This window comes from Scyliorhinus torazame, chromosome 10 (genome assembly GCF_047496885.1).
Source record: "Scyliorhinus torazame isolate Kashiwa2021f chromosome 10, sScyTor2.1, whole genome shotgun sequence".
In the NCBI taxonomy this organism is placed as follows: Eukaryota; Metazoa; Chordata; class Chondrichthyes; order Carcharhiniformes; family Scyliorhinidae; genus Scyliorhinus; species Scyliorhinus torazame.
In genome coordinates this window covers 187,282,041-187,306,364 of record NC_092716.1, presented here as the reverse complement: position 1 = coordinate 187,306,364, position 24,324 = coordinate 187,282,041, and the positions used below count along the sequence as shown (strand labels likewise).

Here is a 24,324-nt window from a genome sequence, read left to right as displayed (position 1 = left end):
TCTCTTGGGAAAGGCGAGAAGAAGAAGCAGCTCAGAAAGTCAGACTGCAGGGACAAATCCAACATCTGAACCACCAGCTGGAGGCACAGAGTGAGCGGCACAGCAAGGTAAGGTGATGGCAGCTGTGAAGGCGATGAACCCACTGTTCATCACTTAAATGTCCTACCTCCTTCTCCTGAGGATCTTGGTTTCCTTGCCCATTAGGCCTAACTAATCCACAAAACCTAAACTGAGCAAGTCACCCCAACTCCTTCACCCAACCTCCCTCCCAACCCACAATCCTATCAAAATAAAACATGTATTTATTCTGAATATCAGAAGGTTTTACAGTGCAGTAGGCCATTCAGCCTATCTTTCCCATGCTGGCTCTCCCATTCCTTTGGTCTATCCCCCACAGCCAGTCATTTGTTTTCTTTTCAGCCGGATTTGGTTTCCCGCACTGTTTCTGGCTGGTATCCTGCATTCTTTGGGGATGATCTGAATTGAAGTCCCCCCATTAACAGGTGCATTCTCCATGGCAGCAGCTCTACCAAACTGAGTCCATTTACCGACCAATCCGCACTCTCTCCTCACACAGTACACAATTGTTGTTTCCCCTGACATTGGTATTCTTGCCAACTGTTCTGTTGCAAGACAAAAAGCTTTTCAGTGACACTCATGTTTTATGATATTATAAGCATTACATAAAAAGTTGAAGTTGCAGTCCAGTGATACCAAACCTTGGCTCAGTGGGTAGCACTCTTGCCTCTGAGTCAAAGGTTTTTAGGTTCAAATCCCACTCCAGGCCTAGTGGATAACAATCTAGGCTAACAATTCAGTGCAGTACAGAGGGAGTGCTGCACTATTGGAGATGCTATTTGGGTAAGATGCTAAATTGAGGCTCTGCCTGTCCCCTAATGTAGATATACAATATCCCATCGTAGTATCTGAAGACGAGGACAGGAGTCCTCAGTGTCCGGGACAATATGTATCCTTCATTCAACATCAATGGAACAGATTATTTGGTCATGATCGCATTTGTGTTTTGTGGGATCTTACTGAGCACAAATCGCCTACTGTGTTTCCAACATTACACAGTGACTACACTTCATAAGTATTTAATTGACTGTAAAGGTCATTGGGATGTCCTGTGAGTGTATGGGTGGCAAGGTTAGCACAGTTGCTTCACAGCTCTAGGGTCCCAGGTTCGATTCCCAGCTTGGGTCACTGTCTGTGCGGAGACTGCACCTTCTCCCCGTGTCTGCGTGGGTTTCCTCCGGGTGCTCCAGTTTCCTCCCACAGTTCAAAGATGTGCAGGTTAGGTGGATTGGCCATGAGAAATTGCCCTTAGTGTCCCCAAAAAAAGTCAGGTGGGTTACTGGCCTCGTTCTTCACTGTAAATTCTATGATTTTATAAAAGGCACTGTAGAAATAGTTGTCTAAATGACCGCTGTTTTACACTCTCAACATTTTTCCCACAGGAATTACAGACCATGAACAAGAGAATTGAAAAGTCAAAGGTGTTGGTTCAGCAACTTGATGAGCAAATTGGAGAAGGTTATGATCAAGCAGCTTTGAAAACTGTACTTGAGAGCTTGAGGGATAAGGCAGAATTTGAGCTTGGGATGTTTCAGGAGGACATCACAGAGGCTTACAATCAAAATGTATGCTTAAACCTTTCCATACATTAATTCTGTCTATTAGTCACTCAGGAACATTAGTAACATTTAGCAACTCAAGACTGCACCACTGTTCAATTTTATCTGGTAGACACCCACCTCCATTTACATGGTAAATGCCCTTCCTGAAAATAAATGCCAAGAAAGCCCACAGGGTGCAGGAGACCACAATGAGCTGAGAGAGAGACTGAGACCACACTGAGCTGAGAGAGACTGAGACCACACTGAGCTGAGAGAGAGACTGAGACCACACTGAGCTGAGAGAGAGACAGAGACCACACTGAGCTGAGAGGGACAGAGACCACACTGAGCTGAGAGAGACTGAGACCACACTGAGCTGAGAGGGACAGAGACCACACTGAGCTGAGAGAGACTGAGACCACACTGAGCTGAGAGAGAGACAGAGACCACACTGAGCTGAGAGGGACAGAGACCACACTGAGCTGAGAGAGACTGAGACCACACTGAGCTGAGAGGGACAGAGACCACACTGAGCTGAGAGGGACAGAGACCACACTGAGCTGAGAGAGACTGAGACCACACTGAGCTGAGAGAGAGACAGAGACCACACTGAGCTGAGAGGGACAGAGACCACACTGAGCTGAGAGAGACTGAGACCACACTGAGCTGAGAGAGAGACAGAGACCACACTGAGCTGAGAGAGACAGAGACCACACTGAGCTGAGAGGGACAGAGACCACACTGAGCTGAGAGAGACTGAGACCACACTGAGCTGAGAGGGACAGAGACCACACTGAGCTGAGAGAGACTGAGACCACACTGAGCTGAGAGAGAGACAGAGACCACACTGAGCTGAGAGGGACAGAGACCACACTGAGCTGAGAGAGACTGAGACCACACTGAGCTGAGAGAGAGACAGAGACCACACTGAGCTGAGAGGGACAGAGACCACACTGAGCTGAGAGAGACTGAGACCACACTGAGCAGAGAGAGACTGAGACCACACTGAGCTGAGAGAGAGACTGAGACCACACTGAGCTGAAAGAGACTGAGACCACACTGAGCTGAGAGAGAGACTGAGACCACACTGAGCTGAGAGAGACTGAGACCACACTGAGCTGAGAGAGACTGAGACCACACTGAGCTGAGAGAGACTGAGACCACACTGAGCTGAGAGGGACAGAGACCACACTGAGCTGAGAGAGACTGAGACCACACTGAGCTGAGAGAGACTGAGACCACACTGAGCTGAGAGGGACAGAGACCACACTGAGCTGAGAGAGACTGAGACCACACTGAGCTGAGAGAGAGACAGAGACCACACTGAGCTGAGAGGGACAGAGACCACACAGAGCTGAGAGAGAGACTGAGACCAAACTGAGCTGAGAGAGAGACTGAGATCACACTGAGCTGAGAGGGACTGAGACCACACTGAGCTGAGAGAGACTGAGACCACACTGAGCTGAGAGAGAGACAGAGACCACACTGAGCTGAGAGGGACAGAGACCACACTGAGCTGAGAGAGACTGAGACCACACTGAGCTGAGAGAGACTGAGACCACACTGAGCTGAGAGAGACTGAGACCACACTGAGCTGAGAGGGACTGAGACCACACTGAGCTGAGAGAGACTGAGACCACACTGAGCTGAGAGGGACAGAGACCACACTGAGCTGAGAGGGACAGAGACCACACTGAGCTGAGAGAGACTGAGACCACACTGAGCTGAGAGAGAGACAGAGACCACACTGAGCTGAGAGGGACAGAGACCACACAGAGCTGAGAGAGAGACTGAGACCACACTGAGCTGAGAGAGAGACTGAGACCACACTGAGCTGAGAGAGACTGAGACCACACTGAGCTGAGAGAGACTGAGACCACACTGAGCTGAGAGGGACTGAGACCACACTGAGCTGAGAGAGAGACTGAGACCACACTGAGCTGAGAGAGAGACTGAGACCACACTGAGCTGAGAGAGAGACAGAGACCACACTGAGCTGAGAGGGACAGAGACCACACTGAGCTGAGAGAGACTGAGACCACACTGAGCTGAGAGAGAGACAGAGACCACACTGAGCTGAGAGGGACAGAGACCACACTGAGCTGAGAGAGACTGAGACCACACTGAGCTGAGAGAGACTGAGACCACACTGAGCTGAGAGAGACTGAGACCACACTGAGCTGAGAGGGACTGAGACCACACTGAGCAGAGAGAGAGACAGAGACCACACTGAGCTGAGAGGGACAGAGACCACACAGAGCTGAGAGAGAGACTGAGACCACACTGAGCTGAGAGAGAGACTGAGACCACACTGAGCTGAGAGAGACTGAGACCACACTGAGCTGAGAGAGACTGAGACCACACTGAGCTGAGAGAGAGACTGAGACCACACTGAGCTGAGAGGGACAGAGACCACACTGAGCTGAGAGAGACTGAGACCACACTGAGCTGAGAGAGAGACAGAGACCACACTGAGCTGAGAGGGACAGAGACCACACAGAGCTGAGAGAGAGACTGAGACCACACTGAGCTGAGAGAGAGACTGAGACCACACTGAGCTGAGAGAGACTGAGACCACACTGAGCTGAGAGAGACTGAGACCACACTGAGCTGAGAGAGACTGAGACCACACTGAGCTGAGAGAGAGACTGAGACCACACTGAGCTGAGAGAGAGACAGAGACCACACTGAGCTGAGAGGGACAGAGACCACACTGAGCTGACAGAGACTGAGACCACACTGAGCTGAGAGAGACTGAGACCACACTGAGCTGAGAGAGAGACAGAGACCACACTGAGCTGAGAGGGACAGAGACCACACAGAGCTGAGAGAGAGACTGAGACCACACTGAGCTGAGAGAGAGACTGAGACCACACTGAGCTGAGAGAGACTGAGACCACACTGAGCTGAGAGGGACTGAGACCACACTGAGCTGAGAGGGACAGAGACCACACTGAGCTGAGAGAGACTGAGACCACACTGAGCTGAGAGAGAGACAGAGACCACACTGAGCTGAGAGAGAGACTGAGACCACACTGAGCTGAGAGAGAGACTGAGACCACACTGAGCTGAGAGGGACAGAGACCACACTGAGCTGAGAGAGACTGAGACCACACTGAGCTGAGAGGGACTGAGACCACACTGAGCTGAGAGGGACAGAGACCACACTGAGCTGAGAGAGACTGAGACCACACTGAGCTGAGAGAGAGACAGAGACCACACTGAGCTGAGAGAGAGACTGAGACCACACTGAGCTGAGAGAGAGACTGAGACCACACTGAGCTGAGAGAGAGACAGAGACCACACTGAGCTGAGAGGGACAGAGACCACACTGAGCTGAGAGAGACTGAGACCACACTGAGCTGAGAGAGAGACTGAGACCACACTGAGCTGAGAGAGACTGAGACCACACTCAGCTGAGAGAGAGACTGAGACCACACTGAGCTGAGAGAGAGACTGAGACCACACTGAGCTGAGAGAGAGACTGAGACCACACTGAGCTGAGAGAGAGACTGAGACCACACTGAGCTGAGAGGGACTGAGACCACACTGAGCTGAGAGAGACTGAGACCACACTGAGCTGAGAGAGAGAAGGAGACCACACTGAGCTGAGAGGGACAGAGACCACACTGAGCTGAGAGAGACTGAGACCACACTGAGCTGAGAGAGAGACAGAGACCACACTGAGCTGAGAGGGACTGAGACCACACTGAGCTGAGAGAGACTGAGACCACACTGAGCTGAGAGAGAGACTGAGACCACACTGAGCTGAGAGAGAGACTGAGACCACACTGAGCTGAGAGGGACAGAGACCACACTGAGCTGAGAGAGACTGAGACCACACTGAGCTGAGAGAGAGACTGAGACCACACTGAGCTGAGAGAGACTGAGACCACACTGAGCTGAGAGAGACTGAGATCACACTGGGCTGAGAGGGACAGAAACCACACTGAGCTGAGAGAGACTGAGACCACACTGAGTGGAGAGGGACTGAGACCACACTGAGCTGAGAGGGACAGAGACCACACTGAGCTGAGAGAGACTGAGACCACACTGAGCTGAGAGAGAGACAGAGACCACACTGAGCTGAGAGGGACAGAGACCACACTGAGCAGAGAGAGACTGAGACCACACTGAGCTGAGAGAGACTGAGACCACACTGAGCTGAGAGAGAGACTGAGACCACACTGAGCTGAAAGAGACTGAGACCACACTGAGCTGAGAGGGACAGAGACCACACTGAGCTGAGAGAGACTGAGACCACACTGAGCTGAGAGAGACTGAGACCACACTGAGCTGAGAGAGACTGAGACCACACTGAGCTGAGAGGGACAGAGACCACACTGAGCTGAGAGAGACTGAGACCACACTGAGCTGAGAGAGAGACAGAGACCACACTGAGCTGAGAGGGACAGAGACCACACAGAGCTGAGAGAGAGACTGAGACCACACTGAGCTGAGAGAGAGACTGAGACCACACTGAGCTGAGAGAGACTGAGACCACACTGAGCTGAGAGAGACTGAGACCACACTGAGCTGAGAGGGACTGAGACCACACTGAGCTGAGAGAGAGACTGAGACCACACTGAGCTGAGAGAGAGACTGAGACCACACTGAGCTGAGAGAGAGACTGAGACCACACTGAGCTGAGAGGGACTGAGACCACACTGAGCTGAGAGAGACTGAGACCACACTGAGCTGAGAGAGAGACAGAGACCACACTGAGCTGAGAGGGACAGAGACCACACTGAGCTGAGAGAGACTGAGACCACACTGAGCTGAGAGAGAGACAGAGACCACACTGAGCTGAGAGGGACAGAGACCACACTGAGCTGAGAGAGACTGAGACCACACTCAGCTGAGAGAGAGACTGAGACCACACTGAGCTGAGAGAGAGACTGAGACCACACTCAGCTGAGAGAGAGACTGAGACCACACTGAGCTGAGAGGGACTGAGACCACACTGAGCTGAGAGAGACTGAGACCACACTGAGCTGAGAGGGACTGAGACCACACTGAGCTGAGAGAGAGACTGAGACCACACTGAGCTGAGAGAGAGACTGAGACCACACTGAGCTGAGAGAGAGACTGAGACCACATTGAGCTGAGAGGGACTGAGACCACACTGAGCTGAGAGAGACTGAGACCACACTGAGCTGAGAGAGAGACAGAGACCACACTGAGCTGAGAGGGACAGAGACCACACTGAGCTGAGAGAGACTGAGACCACACTGAGCTGAGAGAGAGACAGAGACCACACTGAGCTGAGAGGGACTGAGACCACACTGAGCTGAGAGAGACTGAGACCACACTGAGCTGAGAGAGAGACTGAGACCACACTGAGCTGAGAGAGAGACTGAGACCACACTCAGCTGAGAGAGAGACTGAGACCACACTGAGCTGAGAGGGACAGAGACCACACTGAGCTGAGAGAGAGACTGAGACCACACTGAGCTGAGAGAGACTGAGACCACACTGAGCTGAGAGAGAGACTGAGACCACACTGAGCTGAGAGAGAGACTGAGACCACACTCAGCTGAGAGAGAGACTGAGACCACACTGAGCTGAGAGGGACAGAGACCACACTGAGCTGAGAGAGAGACTGAGACCACACTGAGCTGAGAGAGACTGAGACCACACTGAGCTGAGAGAGACTGAGACCACACTGAGCTGAGAGAGACTGAGACCACACTGAGCTGAGAGGGACAGAGACCACACTGAGCTGAGAGAGACTGAGACCACACTGAGCTGAGAGAGACTGAGACCACACTGAGCTGAGAGGGACAGAGACCACACTGAGCTGAGAGAGACTGAGACCACACTGAGCTGAGAGAGAGACAGAGACCACACTGAGCTGAGAGGGACAGAGACCACACAGAGCTGAGAGAGAGACTGAGACCAAACTGAGCTGAGAGAGAGACTGAGATCACACTGAGCTGAGAGGGACTGAGACCACACTGAGCTGAGAGAGACTGAGACCACACTGAGCTGAGAGAGACTGAGACCACACTGAGCTGAGAGAGACTGAGACCACACTGAGCTGAGAGAGACTGAGACCACACTGAGCTGAGAGGGACTGAGACCACACTGAGCTGAGAGAGACTGAGACCACACTGAGCTGAGAGGGACAGAGACCACACTGAGCTGAGAGGGACAGAGACCACACTGAGCTGAGAGAGACTGAGACCACACTGAGCTGAGAGAGAGACAGAGACCACACTGAGCTGAGAGGGACAGAGACCACACAGAGCTGAGAGAGAGACTGAGACCACACTGAGCTGAGAGAGAGACTGAGACCACACTGAGCTGAGAGAGACTGAGACCACACTGAGCTGAGAGAGACTGAGACCACACTGAGCTGAGAGGGACTGAGACCACACTGAGCTGAGAGAGAGACTGAGACCACACTGAGCTGAGAGAGAGACTGAGACCACACTGAGCTGAGAGAGAGACAGAGACCACACTGAGCTGAGAGGGACAGAGACCACACTGAGCTGAGAGAGACTGAGACCACACTGAGCTGAGAGAGAGACAGAGACCACACTGAGCTGAGAGGGACAGAGACCACACTGAGCTGAGAGAGACTGAGACCACACTGAGCTGAGAGAGACTGAGACCACACTGAGCTGAGAGAGACTGAGACCACACTGAGCTGAGAGAGAGACTGAGACCACACTGAGCTGAGAGAGACTGAGACCACACTGAGCTGAGAGGGACAGAGACCACACTGAGCTGAGAGGGACAGAGACCACACTGAGCTGAGAGAGACTGAGACCACACTGAGCTGAGAGAGAGACAGAGACCACACTGAGCTGAGAGGGACAGAGACCACACAGAGCTGAGAGAGAGACTGAGACCACACTGAGCTGAGAGAGAGACTGAGACCACACTGAGCTGAGAGGGACAGAGACCACACTGAGCTGAGAGGGACAGAGACCACACTGAGCTGAGAGAGAGACTGAGACCACACTGAGCTGAGAGAGACAGGGACCACACTGAGCTGAGAGAGACTGAGACCACACTGAGCTGAGAGAGACTGAGACCACACTGAGCTGAGAGGGACTGAGACCACACTGAGCTGAGAGAGAGACTGAGACCACACTGAGCTGAGAGAGAGACTGAGACCACACTGAGCTGAGAGAGAGACAGAGACCACACTGAGCTGAGAGAGAGACAGAGACCACACTGAGCTGAGAGGGGCTGAGACCACACTGAGCTGAGAGAGACTGAGACCACACTGAGCTGAGAGAGAGACTGAGGCCACACTGAGCTGAGAGAGAGACTGAGGCCACACTCAGCTGAGAGAGAGACTGAGACCACACTGAGCTGAGAGGGACAGAGACCACACTGAGCTGAGAGAGACTGAGACCACACTGAGCTGAGAGAGAGACTGAGACCACACTGAGCTGAGAGAGACTGAGACCACACTGAGCTGAGAGAGACTGAGACCACACTGAGCTGAGAGAGACTGAGATCACACTGGGCTGAGAGGGACAGAAACCACACTGAGCTGAGAGAGACTGAGACCACACTGAGCTGAGAGGGACAGAGACCACACTGAGCTGAGAGGGACTGAGACCACACTGAGCTGAGAGGGACAGAGACCACACTGAGCTGAGAGGGACAGAGACCACACTGAGCTGAGAGGGACTGAGACCACACTGAGCTGAGAGAGAGACAGAGACCACACTGAGCTGAGAGGGACAGAGACCACACTCAGCTGAGAGAGACTGAGACCACACTGAGCTGAGAGAGAGACAGAGACCACACTGAGCTGAGAGGGACAGAGACCACACTGAGCTGAGAGAGAGACTGAGACCACACTGAGCTGAGAGAGACTGAGACCACACTGAGCTGAGAGAGACTGAGACCACACTGAGCTGAGAGAGACTGAGACCACACTGAGCTGAAAGAGACTGAGACCACACTGAGCTGAGAGGGACAGAGACCACACTGAGCTGAGAGAGACTGAGACCACACTGAGCTGAGAGAGACTGAGACCACACTGAGCTGAGAGAGAGACTGAGACCACACTGAGCTGAAAGAGACTGAGACCACACTGAGCTGAGAGGGACAGAGACCACACTGAGCTGAGAGAGACTGAGACCACACTGAGCTGAGAGAGACTGAGACCACACTGAGCTGAGAGAGACTGAGACCACACTGAGCTGAGAGGGACAGAGACCACACTGAGCTGAGAGAGACTGAGACCACACTGAGCTGAGAGAGAGACAGAGACCACACTGAGCTGAGAGGGACAGAGACCACACAGAGCTGAGAGAGAGACTGAGACCACACTGAGCTGAGAGAGAGACTGAGACCACACTGAGCTGAGAGAGACTGAGACCACACTGAGCTGAGAGAGACTGAGACCACACTGAGCTGAGAGAGACTGAGACCACACTGAGCTGAGAGAGACTGAGACCACACTGAGCTGAGAGGGACAGAGACCACACTGAGCTGAGAGAGACTGAGACCACACTGAGCTGAGAGAGAGACAGAGACCACACTGAGCTGAGAGGGACAGAGACCACACTGAGCTGAGAGAGACTGAGACCACACTGAGCTGAGAGAGAGACAGAGACCACACTGAGCTGAGAGGGACAGAGACCACACTGATCTGAGAGAGACTGAGACCACACTCAGCTGAGAGAGAGACTGAGACCACACTGAGCTGAGAGAGAGACTGAGACCACACTCAGCTGAGAGAGAGACTGAGACCACACTGAGCTGAGAGGGACTGAGACCACACTGAGCTGAGAGAGACTGAGACCACACTGAGCTGAGAGGGACTGAGACCACACTGAGCTGAGAGAGAGACTGAGACCACACTGAGCTGAGAGAGAGACTGAGACCACACTGAGCTGAGAGAGAGACTGAGACCACATTGAGCTGAGAGGGACTGAGACCACACTGAGCTGAGAGAGACTGAGACCACACTGAGCTGAGAGAGAGACAGAGACCACACTGAGCTGAGAGGGACAGAGACCACACTGAGCTGAGAGAGACTGAGACCACACTGAGCTGAGAGAGAGACAGAGACCACACTGAGCTGAGAGAGACTGAGACCACACTGAGCTGAGAGAGAGACAGAGACCACACTGAGCTGAGAGGGACTGAGACCACACTGAGCTGAGAGAGACTGAGACCACACTGAGCTGAGAGAGAGACTGAGACCACACTGAGCTGAGAGAGAGACTGAGACCACACTCAGCTGAGAGAGAGACTGAGACCACACTGAGCTGAGAGGGACAGAGACCACACTGAGTGGAGAGGGACTGAGACCACACTGAGCTGAGAGGGACAGAGACCACACTGAGCTGAGAGGGACAGAGACCACACTGAGCTGAGAGAGACTGAGACCACACTGAGCTGAGAGAGACAGAGACCACACTGACCTGTGAGAGACTGAGACCACACTGAGCTGAGAGAGAGACAGAGACCACACTGAGCTGAGAGAGACTGAGACCACGCTGAGCTGAGAGAGAGACAGAGACCACACTGAGCTGAGAGGGACAGAGACCACACTGACCTGTGAGAGACTGAGACCGCACTGAGCTGAGAGAGAGAGACAGAGACCACACTGAGCTGAGAGGGACAGAGACCACACTGAGCTGAGAGAGACTGAGACCACACTGAGCTGAGAGAGACTGAGACCACACTGAGCTGAGAGGGACTGAGACCACACTGAGCTGAGAGAGACTGAGACCACACTGAGCTGAGAGAGACAGAGACCACACTGAGCTGAGAGGGACAGAGACCACACTGAGCTGAGAGAGAGACTGAGACCACACTGAGCTGAGAGAGACTGAGACCACACTGAGCTGAGCGGGACAGAGACCACACTGGGTTGAGAGGGACTGAGACCACACTGAGCTGAGAGAGACTGAGACCACACTGAGCTGAGAGGGACTGAGACCACACTGAGCTGAGAGAGAGACTGAGACCACACTGGGTTGAGAGGGACTGAGACCACACTGAGCTGAGAGGGACTGAGACCACACTGAGTTGAGAGGGACTGAGACCACACTGAGCTGAGAGAGACTGAGACCACACTGAGCTGAGAGGGACTGAGACCACACTGAGTTGAGAGGGACTGAGACCACACTGAGCTGAGAGGGACTGAGACCACACTGGGTTGAGAGGGACTGAGACCACACTGAGCTGAGAGAGACTGAGACCACACTGAGCTGAGAGGGACTGAGACCACACTGAGTTGAGAGGGACTGAGATCACACTGAGCTGAGAGGGACTGAGACCACACTGAGCTGAGAGAGACTGAGACCACACTGAGTTGAGAGGGACTGAGATCACACTGAGCTGAGAGGGACAGAGACCACACTGAGCTGAGAGGGACTGAGGTCACACTGAGCTGAGAGGGACTGAGATCACACTGAACTGAGAGAGACTGTGATCACACTGAGTTGAGAGGGACAGAGACCACACTGAGTTGAGAGGGACTGAGACCGCACTGAGCTGAGAGGGGACAGAGAACTTATTGAACTTAGAGAGGTAGATACCATTCCCTCAGTACTGACCCTCTGACAGTGCAACTCTCCCTCAGTACTGCCCCTCTGACGGTGCAGCACTCCCTTAGTCCTGACCCTCTGAAAGTGCAGCACTCCCGCAGTACTGACCCTCTGACAGTGCAGCACTCCCTCAGTACTGTCCTTCTGACAGTGCTGCACTCCCTCAGTACTGACCTTCTGACAGTGCAGCACTCCCTCAGTACTGACCCTCTGACATTGTGCACATTCCCTCAGTACTGTCCTTCTGACAGTACAGCACTCCCTCAGCACTGCCCCTCAGACAGTGCAGCGCTCCCTCAGCACTGCCCCTTCGACAGTGCAGTGCTCCCTAATTCTTGTCTCTCCCACAGTGCCGTTCTGCCTCAGTACAGGCCCTCCAGCAGTGCTGCGCTCCCTCAGTACAGGCCCTCCAGCAGTGCTGCGCTCCCACTGACCTTTACCATACGGAGGCTTTATTGGATTGAAAGGGCTGGTCAATTCATCTAAATAATTGAGGCTTTTACTGAAGGGGTGATGTGACTTGCAACAAGTGCTTTCAGTGATCAATCTATTGTGTTGATCAGCTGGCGACGTTAATCGCACTGCAGAGCAGTGATCAAATCCTGTTGGACCATGAGGAGTCTGAAAACAGACAGCTTCACCAGTGCACCAAGGATCTCAGGCAGCAAGTCACTGTTCTGCACAATAAGGTTGGTGTTCCTCAAACAGAACTGACCTCTCATGAACTCTACTTTGATCTTTGCACAATGCCATGCCAATAAGAAGTTCCCCGCGCATGCGCAGGTTGGCACAGCGCCCATTTGGCGCCGCGTAATGACGCTGGAGTGGCGTAAACCGCTCCAGCGCTGTGCTGGCCCCCACAGTGCCCGGGCCCTGTTCGCGCCGTCGTGTAATGCGACGGCGTTCATGACGGCGCGGGCACTTAGTCCTGGGAGCGGAGAATCACACCTGGTGTTTGGCGCAGTGTTTCTCATCGACTTTTTGGGTGAGATCCAAACTGGTATTTACCCATTTAGTCAGCTTGGCCTTGGGGAGTTTCTCCCCGGTCTAGATCCACCGGCCTCGTTGCGACCTCGCTCGAGTGCGAAGAGGCTGTGAATGCCAGGAGAGGCCTCTCGCATGTTTCCCAGAAGTCTTCACTCCTTGCGGCATCCCCAGTGAGACCACAGAAGGTGCCGTTTGGTACTCAGGCGGAACAGCATCCAAGGGGGTCTCCCTAGCCCTCTGGGTGGCCAGCGATAGTGCAGGTTGGCCCCCTGGAACCAGGGTACCTTGGCACTGCCCAGCTGGCACTGCCAAAGTGCCCAGATGGCACTGCCAAGCAGGCATCCGAGTGTCAGGGTGGTAATGTGAGGGTGCCCAGGTGCCATTGCCAAGGGTGGATTCCCATGAAAGGAGGGTGGAGGGGAGTTTGAAAGGTGGGGGGGGGGCGTGCAGGGCAGGTAAGCAGGGGCCTCTGGGAGATTTGTGGGGGTGACGGGTGGGGGTCCTGGAAGGGGAGGGCCCTGTAAGTGGCCATGGGGGTGCCTGAAGAGGCAGGACTCCCAGGGACCCCATAGCAGGATGTCCTCACTTGGGGGGGGGGGGGGGTGTAGGGTAATGCCCATGGGCACGACGCATCGGCTACACTGCGCTATGGCAAGCTGCTTTTCCGGGAAACCATGCTCCCAGGATCTACCCAGCTCGCAAAACCTCGCGAGAGCCACCACGATCTCGCAAAATGTTGCGATTTTTGCAAATCTGTATATTAGAGCAAGGCAGTAAGCCTCACTCTAATGTGCAGATTCCTGAGGTACCTGAAGCTTTGGGATTAAACCCCTTCGCCTCAGGGACCTTGGACGAGTGCCATTCAGCACTGATCCCCGCAAATGGGGACCAGACAGAACAACACTGATGGGGGTCTCCCATGGTTTCTGAGGCCCCCAGCTGCATGCCCATTGGACAGGGTGGTGCCCTGGCACCGCTGGTGTCATATGGGCACCCTGGCAGTTGCAGCCTGGCACCCAAGCAGTGCCACCTGGATGCCAAGCTGGCACTGCCAGCTTTCATAGGCACTGTCAGGATGTGAGGTTGGCGGTGCCAAGCTGGCATTTGTTGCCTGCCTGCAATCAGGTGGGGGTGCCTCCCAGATTGCATTTGGGCTGGGGGGGGTGGTTTGGGGATTCTTTTCAGGGCCTTTCCTGATCTCTCGCTACAATTGGAGTGCTGGCAAGCAGAGCACCCCATTGCAGAAAATGGTTGGGCTAAATCAGTGAGAAACTCCCCAGAGCTCAAAAAAATTATTGTGTCATTGAATAGCGGTGGGGAACTCGCCGGAAGGGGCTACGAGAAACTCCCTGAAAAATCGGCCACAAATTAGCTTAGGGTCTGGATCCTTCCGCACTGCCCACCGCAAGATCGTCACGGGCGAGACACAGACGATGGAGAAGTCCATTGCCCTTGGGCGGGATTCTCCGGCCGCTGTTTTTTTGGGAGAATCGCATCCTTGGAACTTTTTTCAGTCATGGGAGCTGAACTTGCCGGAGAGACTACCTCCTCAGAGATCGGGCCGCCATTTTGAGTGGGTGCCCCAATCTCTGAACTTGAGGGTCCCCCACACAGCCACCCTGTCCACCCAGGCATCCTGGTGCTGTCACCCAGGCACCCTGGCAGTGCCAGAGTGGCAGTGCCAAGGTGCCAGGCTGGCACAACCAAGATTCCCAGGTGAGAACAGTTTCTCCCGATCTACTCTGTCCAGTCCCCTCATGATTTGAAACACCTCCATCAAATCTCCTCTTAGACGTCTTCTCTCCAAGGAGACCCAACCTCTCCAATATATCTTCATAACAACTTTAATTTTAACAACCTACACCCACCACCCTCTGTAAAAAAACTCAAATATTTGTCTTTTGACTATACTGACAACTGGTCACACCTGCTGAGTTGGGGAATGTTGTTGTGTTGTAGGTGCTGTCAGAAGAAGCTCAGTGTCAGATGTTAGCTGGAATGTTTGAGCAAGAACGTCATTACAATCAACATTGTCTTCCAGCTCTCCAACAACAGATTGAGGTCAGTTTACAATGGCTGATGATTAAGCAGATGTACAAGATGTCCCTCTCCTGTTTCAGCCCAAGTTAAATTGTCTGATCACTCTCGTAATTGTTTAATGAGCACCATGCGGTGCTGACTCCCATATAATTCCAGGTCCCAGATTCGATCGCTGTGCTCAACACAAGAACAGGAGGAGGCCATTCAGCCCCTTGAACCTGTTCCAAACTTCAACTAAATCATTGCTGATCTGAATCTTAAATCCTTTCACCCAACAAATGTCTCTTAACTTTAACAACCCACTCCTCCCCACTTGCATCCTACTGCCAACTCCTGCTAAAGAACTCAACTATTCACCTTGCCTTTGCTGTGGTGTGTTAATAGTTCACTCAGGGAGTCCAAGTTGTAGTTCGCCTGTCCACCAGAGGAAATACTTTCTCTCTAACCCATCAATTTGTTTATTCATTGTAAACACCTAATTTAAATTACCCCTTAAGTCAACACATTGAGGGAGAACAAGCTTAGCCCATCCTCATATTTTAACCCTGCTGAATCATTCTGGTGAATCGAAATTCTGATTCCAATTTTCCTTTGGATGATTCCATTTCTGAACTACCTGGTTAAGATTATATCCCTTGATCTCTTGATTAATAAGGGGATCAGGGGTTATGGGAAGAAGGCAGGTCAATGGGGATGACATTATTGAATGACGGAGCAGACGTGATGGGCCGAATGGCCTAATTCTGCTCCTGTGTCTTATGCTCTGGATCACAGATTTTGGGGGCAGCTGGAGCAAAGGGAGTTGCTGCACAGGTGACAGAGACTTCTGGGTGTGAGGGGGACAACTGGAGGGAAACTGTTGTCGTAATAAAGATGGAACAGTGAGGGGGGCGATGGAGCAGTAAGGGGGGGGGGTGATGGAGCAGTGAGGGGGGTGAAGGAGCAGTGAGGGGGGATGATGGAGCAGTGAGGGGGGATGATGGAGCAGTGAGGGGGGTGATGGAGCAGTGAGGGGGGGTGAAGGAGCAGTGAGGGGGGGGGTGATGGAGCAGTGAGGGGGCCGATGGAGCAGTAAGGGGGGATGATGGAGCAGTGAGGGGGGTGATGGAGCAGTGAGGGGGGGGTGAAGGAGCAGTGAGGGGGGTGATGGAGCAGTGGGGGGGGGTGAAGGAGCAGTGAGGGGGGGTGATGGATCAGTGAGGGGGGTGATGGAGCAGTGAGGGGGGTGAAGGAGCAGTGAGCGGCGTGATGGAGCAGTGAGGGGGGGTGATGGAGCAGTGGGGGGGTGAAGGAGCAGTGAGGGGGGTGAAGGAGCAGTGAGGGGGGGGTGATGGAGCAGTGAGGGGGTGATGGAGCAGTGAGGGGGGGTGATGGAGCAGTGGGGGGGGTGATGGAGCAGTGAGGGGGGTGATGGAGCAGTGAGGGGGTGATGGAGCAGTGAGGGGGGTGATGGAGCAGTGAAGGGGTGATGGAGCAGTGAGGGGGGTGATGGAGCAGTGAGGGGGGGGTGATGGAGCAGTGAGGGGGGGTGATGGAGCAGTGAGGGGGGTGATGGAGCAGTGAGGGGGGGTGATGGAGCAGTGAGGGGGTGAAGGAGCAGTGAGGGGGTGATGGAGCAGTGAGGGGGTGATGGAGCAGTGAGGGGGGTGATGAAGCAGTGAAGGGGTGATGGAGCAGTGAGGGGGGTGATGGAGCAGTGAGGGGGATGATGGAACAGTGAGGGGGGTGATGGAGCAGTGAGGGGGGGTGATGGAGCAGTGGGGGTGGGGTGATGGAGCAGTGAGGGGGGGTGATGGAGCAGTGGGGGGAGGGTGATGGAGCAGTGAGGGGGGTGAAGGAGCAGTGAGGGGGGGTGATGGAACAGTGAGGGGGGTGATGGAGCAGTGAGGGGGGTGATGGAGCAGTGAGGGGGGGTGATGGAGCAGTGAGAGGGGTGAAGGAGCAGTGAGGGGGGTGATGGAGCAGTGAGGGGGGTGAAGGAGCATTGAGGGGGTGATGGAACAGTGAGGAGGGTGATGGAGCAGTAAGGGGGGGTGAAGGAGCATTGAGGGGGTGATGGAACAGTGAGTGGGGTGATGGAGCAGTGAGGGGGGTGATGGAGCAGTGAGGGGGGTGATGGAGCAGTGAGGGGGGTGATGGAGCAGTGAAGGGGTGATGGAGCAGTGAGGGGGGTGATGGAGCAGTGAGGGGGGGTGATGGAGCAGTGAGGGGGGTGATGGAGCAGTGAGGGGGGTGAAGGAGCAGTGAGGGGGTGATGGAGCAGTGAGGAGGTGATGGAGCAGTGAGGGGGGTGATGGAGTAGTGAAGGGGGTGATGGAGCAGTGGGGGGGGGGTGATGGAGCAGTGAGGGTGGGTGATGGAGCAGTGGGGGGAGGGTGATGGAGCAGTGAGGGGGTGAAGGAGCAGTGAGGGGGGTGAAGGAGCAGTGAGGGGGTGATGGAACAGTGAGGGGGGTGATGGAGCAGTGAGGGGGGTGATGGAGCAGTGAGGGGGGTGAAGGAGCAGTGAGGGGGGGTGATGGAACAGTGAGGGGGGGTGAAGGAGCAGTGAGGGGGGTGATGGAGCCGTGAGGGGGGGGTGATGGAGCAGTGAGAGGGGTGAAGGAACATTGAGGGGGTGATGGAATAGTGAGGGGGGTGATGGAGCAGTAAGGGGGGTGAAGGAGCATTGAGGGGGTGATGGAGCAGTGAGGGGGGTGATGGAGCAGTGAGGGGGGTGAAGGAGCAGTGAGGGGGGGGGGTGATGGAGCAGTGAGGGGGGTTGAGGGTGAGTTGATTACACCAGCAGGTAAACTTCCCAGCTACTTCATTAACTGTAAATTGTTATGTGGAATATCCTGTGAATGTGACGAATGTGATATAAAATAGTTACTTCAGAGATATTAGTTACTGTAATGTAGAGATAGGCCAGTCTCATTCTGGTGAGTTCACAGACAAAGGATTTCAGACCGCATGGCAAAGCAAGGAGGAGGTGTGTCCACCAAAGGAGGAGAAAAGGATGCTGGGTAATAGGGGCCAGAGGAAGGGATTGGAAGTGAGCCAATCAGAATGTCTGACTAGGTCAGGAGGGGTATAGGATGACCTATGGGAATTGTGTATGTGAAACTTGATACCATTTGAATTGATTTGCAGAGATCCCTTTGTCTCTTTGTTCATTTGCTTTCCTGGATGTAGGAGACTAGATGTGTCCTATGCTTCTGTGAAATGAACCAAGCTTGCAAGCTAAATAAAATAACTAATGCTGTACCTGCAAATCCATCTCGACTTTTATTGAGGCCAGACTGACGGGTAAAGAAACTTGGGATTTCACAAATGTAAATAGCAATGTATAAATGGGGGCTTAATGGTCTTGCGCTGTTTGCTGTGCTCAGGTATTGTGGCAGCGGCTTCGTGAACTTGATGAAAGGTCAGCTGTACAAACAAGGCCACTTCTTTCACAGGACGAGAATGAAATGGTGACAAGACAGCGGGCAGGTGGAGAGAACAGGTACCACAGTCTAGTTCATTTGGAGTATAGCACTCATTCCACTGAACTCAAGTGAACTTGAGTAGCAGTAAATTCTTCAGCGTATATCATGGGCAAGATTCTCCGACCCCCCGCTGGGTCGGAGAATCGCCGGGGGCTGGCGTGAATCCCACCCCCGCCCCCTGCCGAATTCTCCACCACCGGAGATTCGGCGGGGGCGGGAATCGCGCCGCGCCGGTAGGCAGCCCTCCCCCCCCCCCCCCCCCCCGCGATTCTTCGGCCCGGATGGGCCGAAGTCCCGCTGCTAGAATGCCTGTCTCGCCGGCGTAGATTAAACCACCTACCTTACCGGCGGGACAAGGCGGCGCGGGCGGGCTCTGGGGTCCTGGGGGGGGGGGGCGCGGGGCGATCTGGCCCCAGGGGGTGCCCCCCCGGTGGCCTGGCCCACGATCAGGGCCCACCGATCCGCGGGCTGGCCTGTGCCGTGGGGGCACTCTTTCCCTTCCGCCTTCGCCACGGTCTCCACCATGGCGGAGGCGGAAGAGACTCCCTCCACTGTGCATGCGCGGGAATGCCGTCAGCGGCCGCTGACGCTCCTGCGCATGCGCTGCCCGGAGATGTCATTTCCGTGCCAGCTGGCGGGGCACCAAAGGCCTTTCCCGCCAGCTGGTGGGGCGGAAATTCGTCCGGCGCGGGCCTAGCCCCTTAAGGTTGGGGCTCGGCCCCCAAAGATGCGGAAGGTGCAGCACGATGCCCAACTGATTTGCGTCGTTTTGGGCGCCAGTTTCCGGAGAATTTCGCCCCATGTCTTTTGATAATCTTTTAATAATCTTTATTGTCACAAGTAGGCTTACATTAACACTGTAATGAAGTTGCTGTGAAAAGCCCCTAGATGACACAATCCGGTGCCTGTGGTAAATTGAGGGCGAATTCAGAATGTCCAAATGACCTAATAGCACGTCTTTCAGGACTTGTGGCGGGAAACCGGAGCACCCGGAGGAAACCCACGCAGACACGAGGAGAACGTGCAGACTCCACACAGACAGTGAACCAAACCGGGAATCAAACCTGGGACCCTGGAGCGGTGAAGCAACAGTGCTACCCATTGTGCTACAGTGCCGCCTTCTGATTATACTCATGTTAAAACAGGGCAACTTATATTTATCTAGTATCTTTAACCTAATTATCCCAACATGCTTCACAGGATCATTATAAGTCTTCCAATTCCAATCTACCTTTACATTGATCAGTTTGAGCTGCAGATCAAGGTTGGGTAAAATCTGAATGGGGCTTGAATCCAGGGCCTTTTGAGTCAGAGGCGAGAGTGCTACCCACTGATACATGGCTGACAACAAGGCATGATTAGCATTTAAACGATGACTTAATGAACTCCATTAGTGAGCTTTATTATTCTGTGATTATCAGTGAAGAATTCTCTTGAGAAGCTGCTAATATTGCCCCCCCTTTCTGTAAATCAAGGCTTCACCAAGAGTTGGCTGATTGGTTCTGCAAAAGCTCTGGAGAGGATTGTTCTGAAACACGGGGTCAGACAGAATCTGACGGAAGAAGTCCTGACTTCCGAGTGAAGGAGGAGAGTGAGGGTAAGGTGTCAGGGACGGGCCAAGGCTCCGAGTTGGGAATGTTTGGACCTCCAGTGTCTCCACCAGCCTCTGCACTTGCCCCAGGTGACAAGCTGCAAGGTACAGATAAAATATCCACTTTGGTATCCAAGTTGTTTCAAACTTGGACATTAATTTGTACCTTGATTTTACACCTGTGTTTACAGCCCAGGAAGGGGCCACTCAGCTCGACAGGTCCATGACAATGTTTGTGCGCCATAGCAGCCTCCTCCCACCTATCTTCACCTCACCCGATCAGCACATCCTTCTGTTTCCTTTCTCCCTCGTGTGTTTTTCCAACTTCTCCTTAATTACGTCGCTCCTGCACACTCCGGTTATTTCTTTTTGTCACGTGTCCCACATTCTAGCATTCCCTGAGTAAAGACGTTTTTCTTGAATTCCCTACCGGATTTATTTGTGACTGCCTTGTCATTATGACCCCTGGTTCTGGATTTGTCTGCTTGTCTAATTTTATTGTGTGTGTGTGTGGGATTGAATCCCCCGGGGCATGAGACATGCGGTTTGATCGCTGCTCAGTGCTGACTCAGGTGGTCACAGCCTCATTAGTGACAGGCACCTTAGTGTCCCAAAGCTAAAAAGAGAAAATAACAGGTGGGGTTCCCATTCCTGGGTGCAAATCAGTCTGCTAATATTAAATGTTGATTCAGATGGGTTCTGAACATCTTGTCTGAATAGTGTGCCAGCATTCAGTGAGATTCCAAACACTGGCTCTATCCAGCTGTACCCACAGAGTGCCAGTAAGCTGGGGAAGGATATAGTTGTTAAACTTCATTTCATTGAGTGGCTTGCAAAGAGTTTTCCCAGCGTTTTCTCGCACATTGGTGAGTTATTCTCCATACTCTTAATGCTGTAAACATCTGCCTGTTTTAACAGATTCACACACCACCCAGGAGTCATCGACAGTGAAGAACTCTGCCTCGTCACATCTCACAGTCAATGGGAACCCAGCAATGTCCAGGTACCAGTGAAGAGCAACCCGATGTGGATCTGTCATCTTCCATTAACTATACCGGTGACTCATGATTGGTGCATGTCAGTGGTCTCTCCCCCTCTGTGATTGGTGCATCAGTCATTGTTCCCCCTTTCTCTGATTGGTGCACCTGTCAGTGCTCTTCCTTCCTGTGATTGATGCATTATTGTTCCCCCTTTCTCAGATTGGTGCATCTGTCAGTGCTCTCCCTTCCTGTGATTGGTGCATCATTATTCTACCTTTCTCTGATTGGTGCGGCTATCAGTGCTCTTCCTCGCTGTGATTGGTGCATTTGTCAGTTCTCTCCCTCACTGTGATTGGTGTAGCTGTCTGTGCTTTCCTGTTCGTAATTGCTGCATAATCCCTCTCTCAACAACCTGATGAAACAGAGAGTAGACATAAGTAGATCATTTTTGGGTTGGCAAAATGGGATGAGTGGAATGCTACAGGGATCATTGCTGGCGGCTCAACTATTTACAATTTATATCAATGCCTTGGATATAGAGATTGAATGTATGGTTGCTAAATTTGTTGGCGATAGGTAGGAAAGTAAGTTGTGAGGAGGACGTAAGGAGACTGCAAGGGGCAAAGATAGCTTAGGTTAGTGGCCAAAAATCTGACAAATGCATTTTAATGTGGGAAAATGTGCATTTGTCCGTTTTGGCAGGAAGAATAAAAAAGCAGCATATTATCTAAATGGAGGGAGATTGCAGAACTCTGAGGTACTGAACGATTTGGCTGTCCTGTATATATGAATGCCAAAAGGTTAATATAAATGTAAAGCAATTGATTAGGAAGGCAACTTGAATGTTCTTGTTTATTGCAAGGGGAAGGGAATGTAAAAGTATGGATGTTTAGCCACAGTTGTACAGGGCGCTGGTTCGACCTGAGCTGGAATACTGTGTACAATTTTGGTCCCCTTATTTAAGGAAACATAATTGCTTTAGATGCAATTCAGAAAAGGTTCACTTGACTAATACCTGGGATGGGGGTGGTTATCTTATGAGGAAAGGTTGGACAGACTGGGTATGTATCCATTGGAGTTTAAAAGAATGAGAGGTGATCTCATGGGGTGGCATGGTGGCACAGTGCTTGGCACTGCTGCCACACAGTGCCAGGGACCTGGGTTCAATTCTGACCTTGGGTGACTGTTTGTGTGGAGTTTGCATTTTCTTCCCAGTGTATGCGTGAGTTTCGCCCGGGTGCTCCTGTTTCCTCCCACAGTCCAAAGATGTGCAGATTAGATAGATTGGTCATGATAAATTGCCCCTTAGCATCAGAAAGATGTGCAGGTTAGGTGGATTGGTCATGATAAATTGCCTCTTAGCATCAGAAAGATGTGCAGGTTAGGTGGGGTTGTGGGGGAGTGGGCCTAGGTAGGATGCTTTTTCAGACTGAATGGGCCAAATGGCCTCCTTCTGCACTGTAGGGATTCTGTGATTTTACTGAAACATATAAGATCCTGAGGGGACTTGACAAGGTGGGTGATGAAAGGATGTTTCCTCTTGGGGGAGAGACTGGAACTAGGGGACACTGTTTAAAAATAAGGCTTCTTCTATTTAAGATGGGGATCATAAGAAATGTTTTCTCTCAGAAGGTCTTTAATCTTTAGGACTCTCTTCCCCAGAGAGCAGTGGAGGCAGGTTCATTGAATATTTTTGAGGGAGAAGAAGATAGATTTTTGGCTGATAAGAAAATCAAGGTTATTGGGGCTGGGGAAATGTGGTGATTGAGATGACAATCTGATCAGCCATGATCTTTATTGAGTGTCAGAGCAGGGTCAAGGGCCGAATGACCGACTCCTTCTCCCAATTCTTATGTTTGTTTGTTTGATTAGAAATGGCTAACTATGAAATAGCCCAGGTATATTTTAATCAGAGCATGACTATCAATCAATACAGCTTCCTCCCCATCACTGCTGGGTTAAGGGGTCAGCAGCACCAATCAGTCCTGTGTAGTTCTCTGTTTTGCTTTACCTAGATGGCTTGGATGCGTAGTCTTGAACAAAGAACAACAAGCTTTGTTAACGAAAAAAACTAATTTATTAACACTATTAAATAAGATTCATATGCATTCATAAAGTTCAAGGTTACTATATTACATTATGCTATCTCTAACTACAAAACTCTCAAATAGACAACTGCTCCTATGCCTCGCCATCTTCTACTGCCTTCTAACTCCCACAAGGCTTAGCATCAATGTCTTATATACTTGTAACTCTAGCTCCCTCTAGTGGCTGGTCTAGACATTTCATTAACCCTTGCAGTTCTTATATTTATGATAATACCACAAGTCCTTCAATAGCACGTCAAACTCACAATAGATTCTCAAACTCAGAACAATCTAAGTTGTCTTTTTCCTCTGCCTCCAGCGAAACCACTTGTGTGAAGATAGAGGAGGTGGATTGCAAAGGTTGTTTTGTCCGACTCTTCAACACCTCTCCAGACAAGAACGTGGATCTCAGTGGCTACACCCTGCAGCAGAGAATTGGTGTGTATCCAATCTCCCTGTACCGTTTCCCACAGCACACCTGGCTCCCAAACCTGCGATATCTCACGGTAAGTGCATGTCTATTGCTACTGTCTGTATACTATTAGCCACGGTTTGTCTGTTGCTGTAATCTGTCTCAAAGTTACTATCATCTGTCAGTCTGTCCATCTATATATCTGCATATCTATCCAGCCATCTACATGAAAGTGTTTCAGTGTCACGTTTCAAAGTATCAAAATTATCAAAGAAAGGGAAAGAGCGAAACTTTAAGCCTCAGATTCTGCTCTGGGTTGAAAATTTGTGACAGGCTTTCAGTCAGGCCTGTCACCGCTACTGAAGGTCCAACCAGTAATAGTCAGGCAATTTATCCTCCCCAACTCTGGATAGATTCTTTAGATGGGAATATAATTGAGTGGCTTGCTCAGCCACTTCAGAGGGCTGTTAAAAGTCAAAGCTCATTGTTGTGCTTCTGGAGTCACATATAGTTCCTGACAGGGAAAGGCCAGCAGGTTTTCCTTCCTAAAGTACATCAGTCAAACAGTTGGACTTTACAACAATCAACAGCTTCATGATCACTTTTACTG

General features: G+C 52.2%; 1 protein-coding gene across 1 annotated transcript in view; it reads left to right on the top strand.

Moving 5' to 3' along the window:
• The window catches only part of LOC140430277 (lamin-A-like), a 61,745-nt gene that overhangs the window by 25,529 nt on the left and 11,892 nt on the right, over positions 1-24,324 (top strand). Inside the window, exons 5-12 of the mRNA XM_072517698.1 lie at positions 14-107; positions 1,461-1,643; positions 12,712-12,837; positions 15,095-15,196; positions 18,546-18,661; positions 20,120-20,241; positions 21,154-21,238; positions 23,622-23,808. Of these exons, the coding sequence (XP_072373799.1) occupies positions 14-107; positions 1,461-1,643; positions 12,712-12,837; positions 15,095-15,196; positions 18,546-18,661; positions 20,120-20,241; positions 21,154-21,238; positions 23,622-23,808 (1,015 nt within the window). The remainder of the gene's footprint in view (positions 1-13; positions 108-1,460; positions 1,644-12,711; positions 12,838-15,094; positions 15,197-18,545; positions 18,662-20,119; positions 20,242-21,153; positions 21,239-23,621; positions 23,809-24,324) is intronic.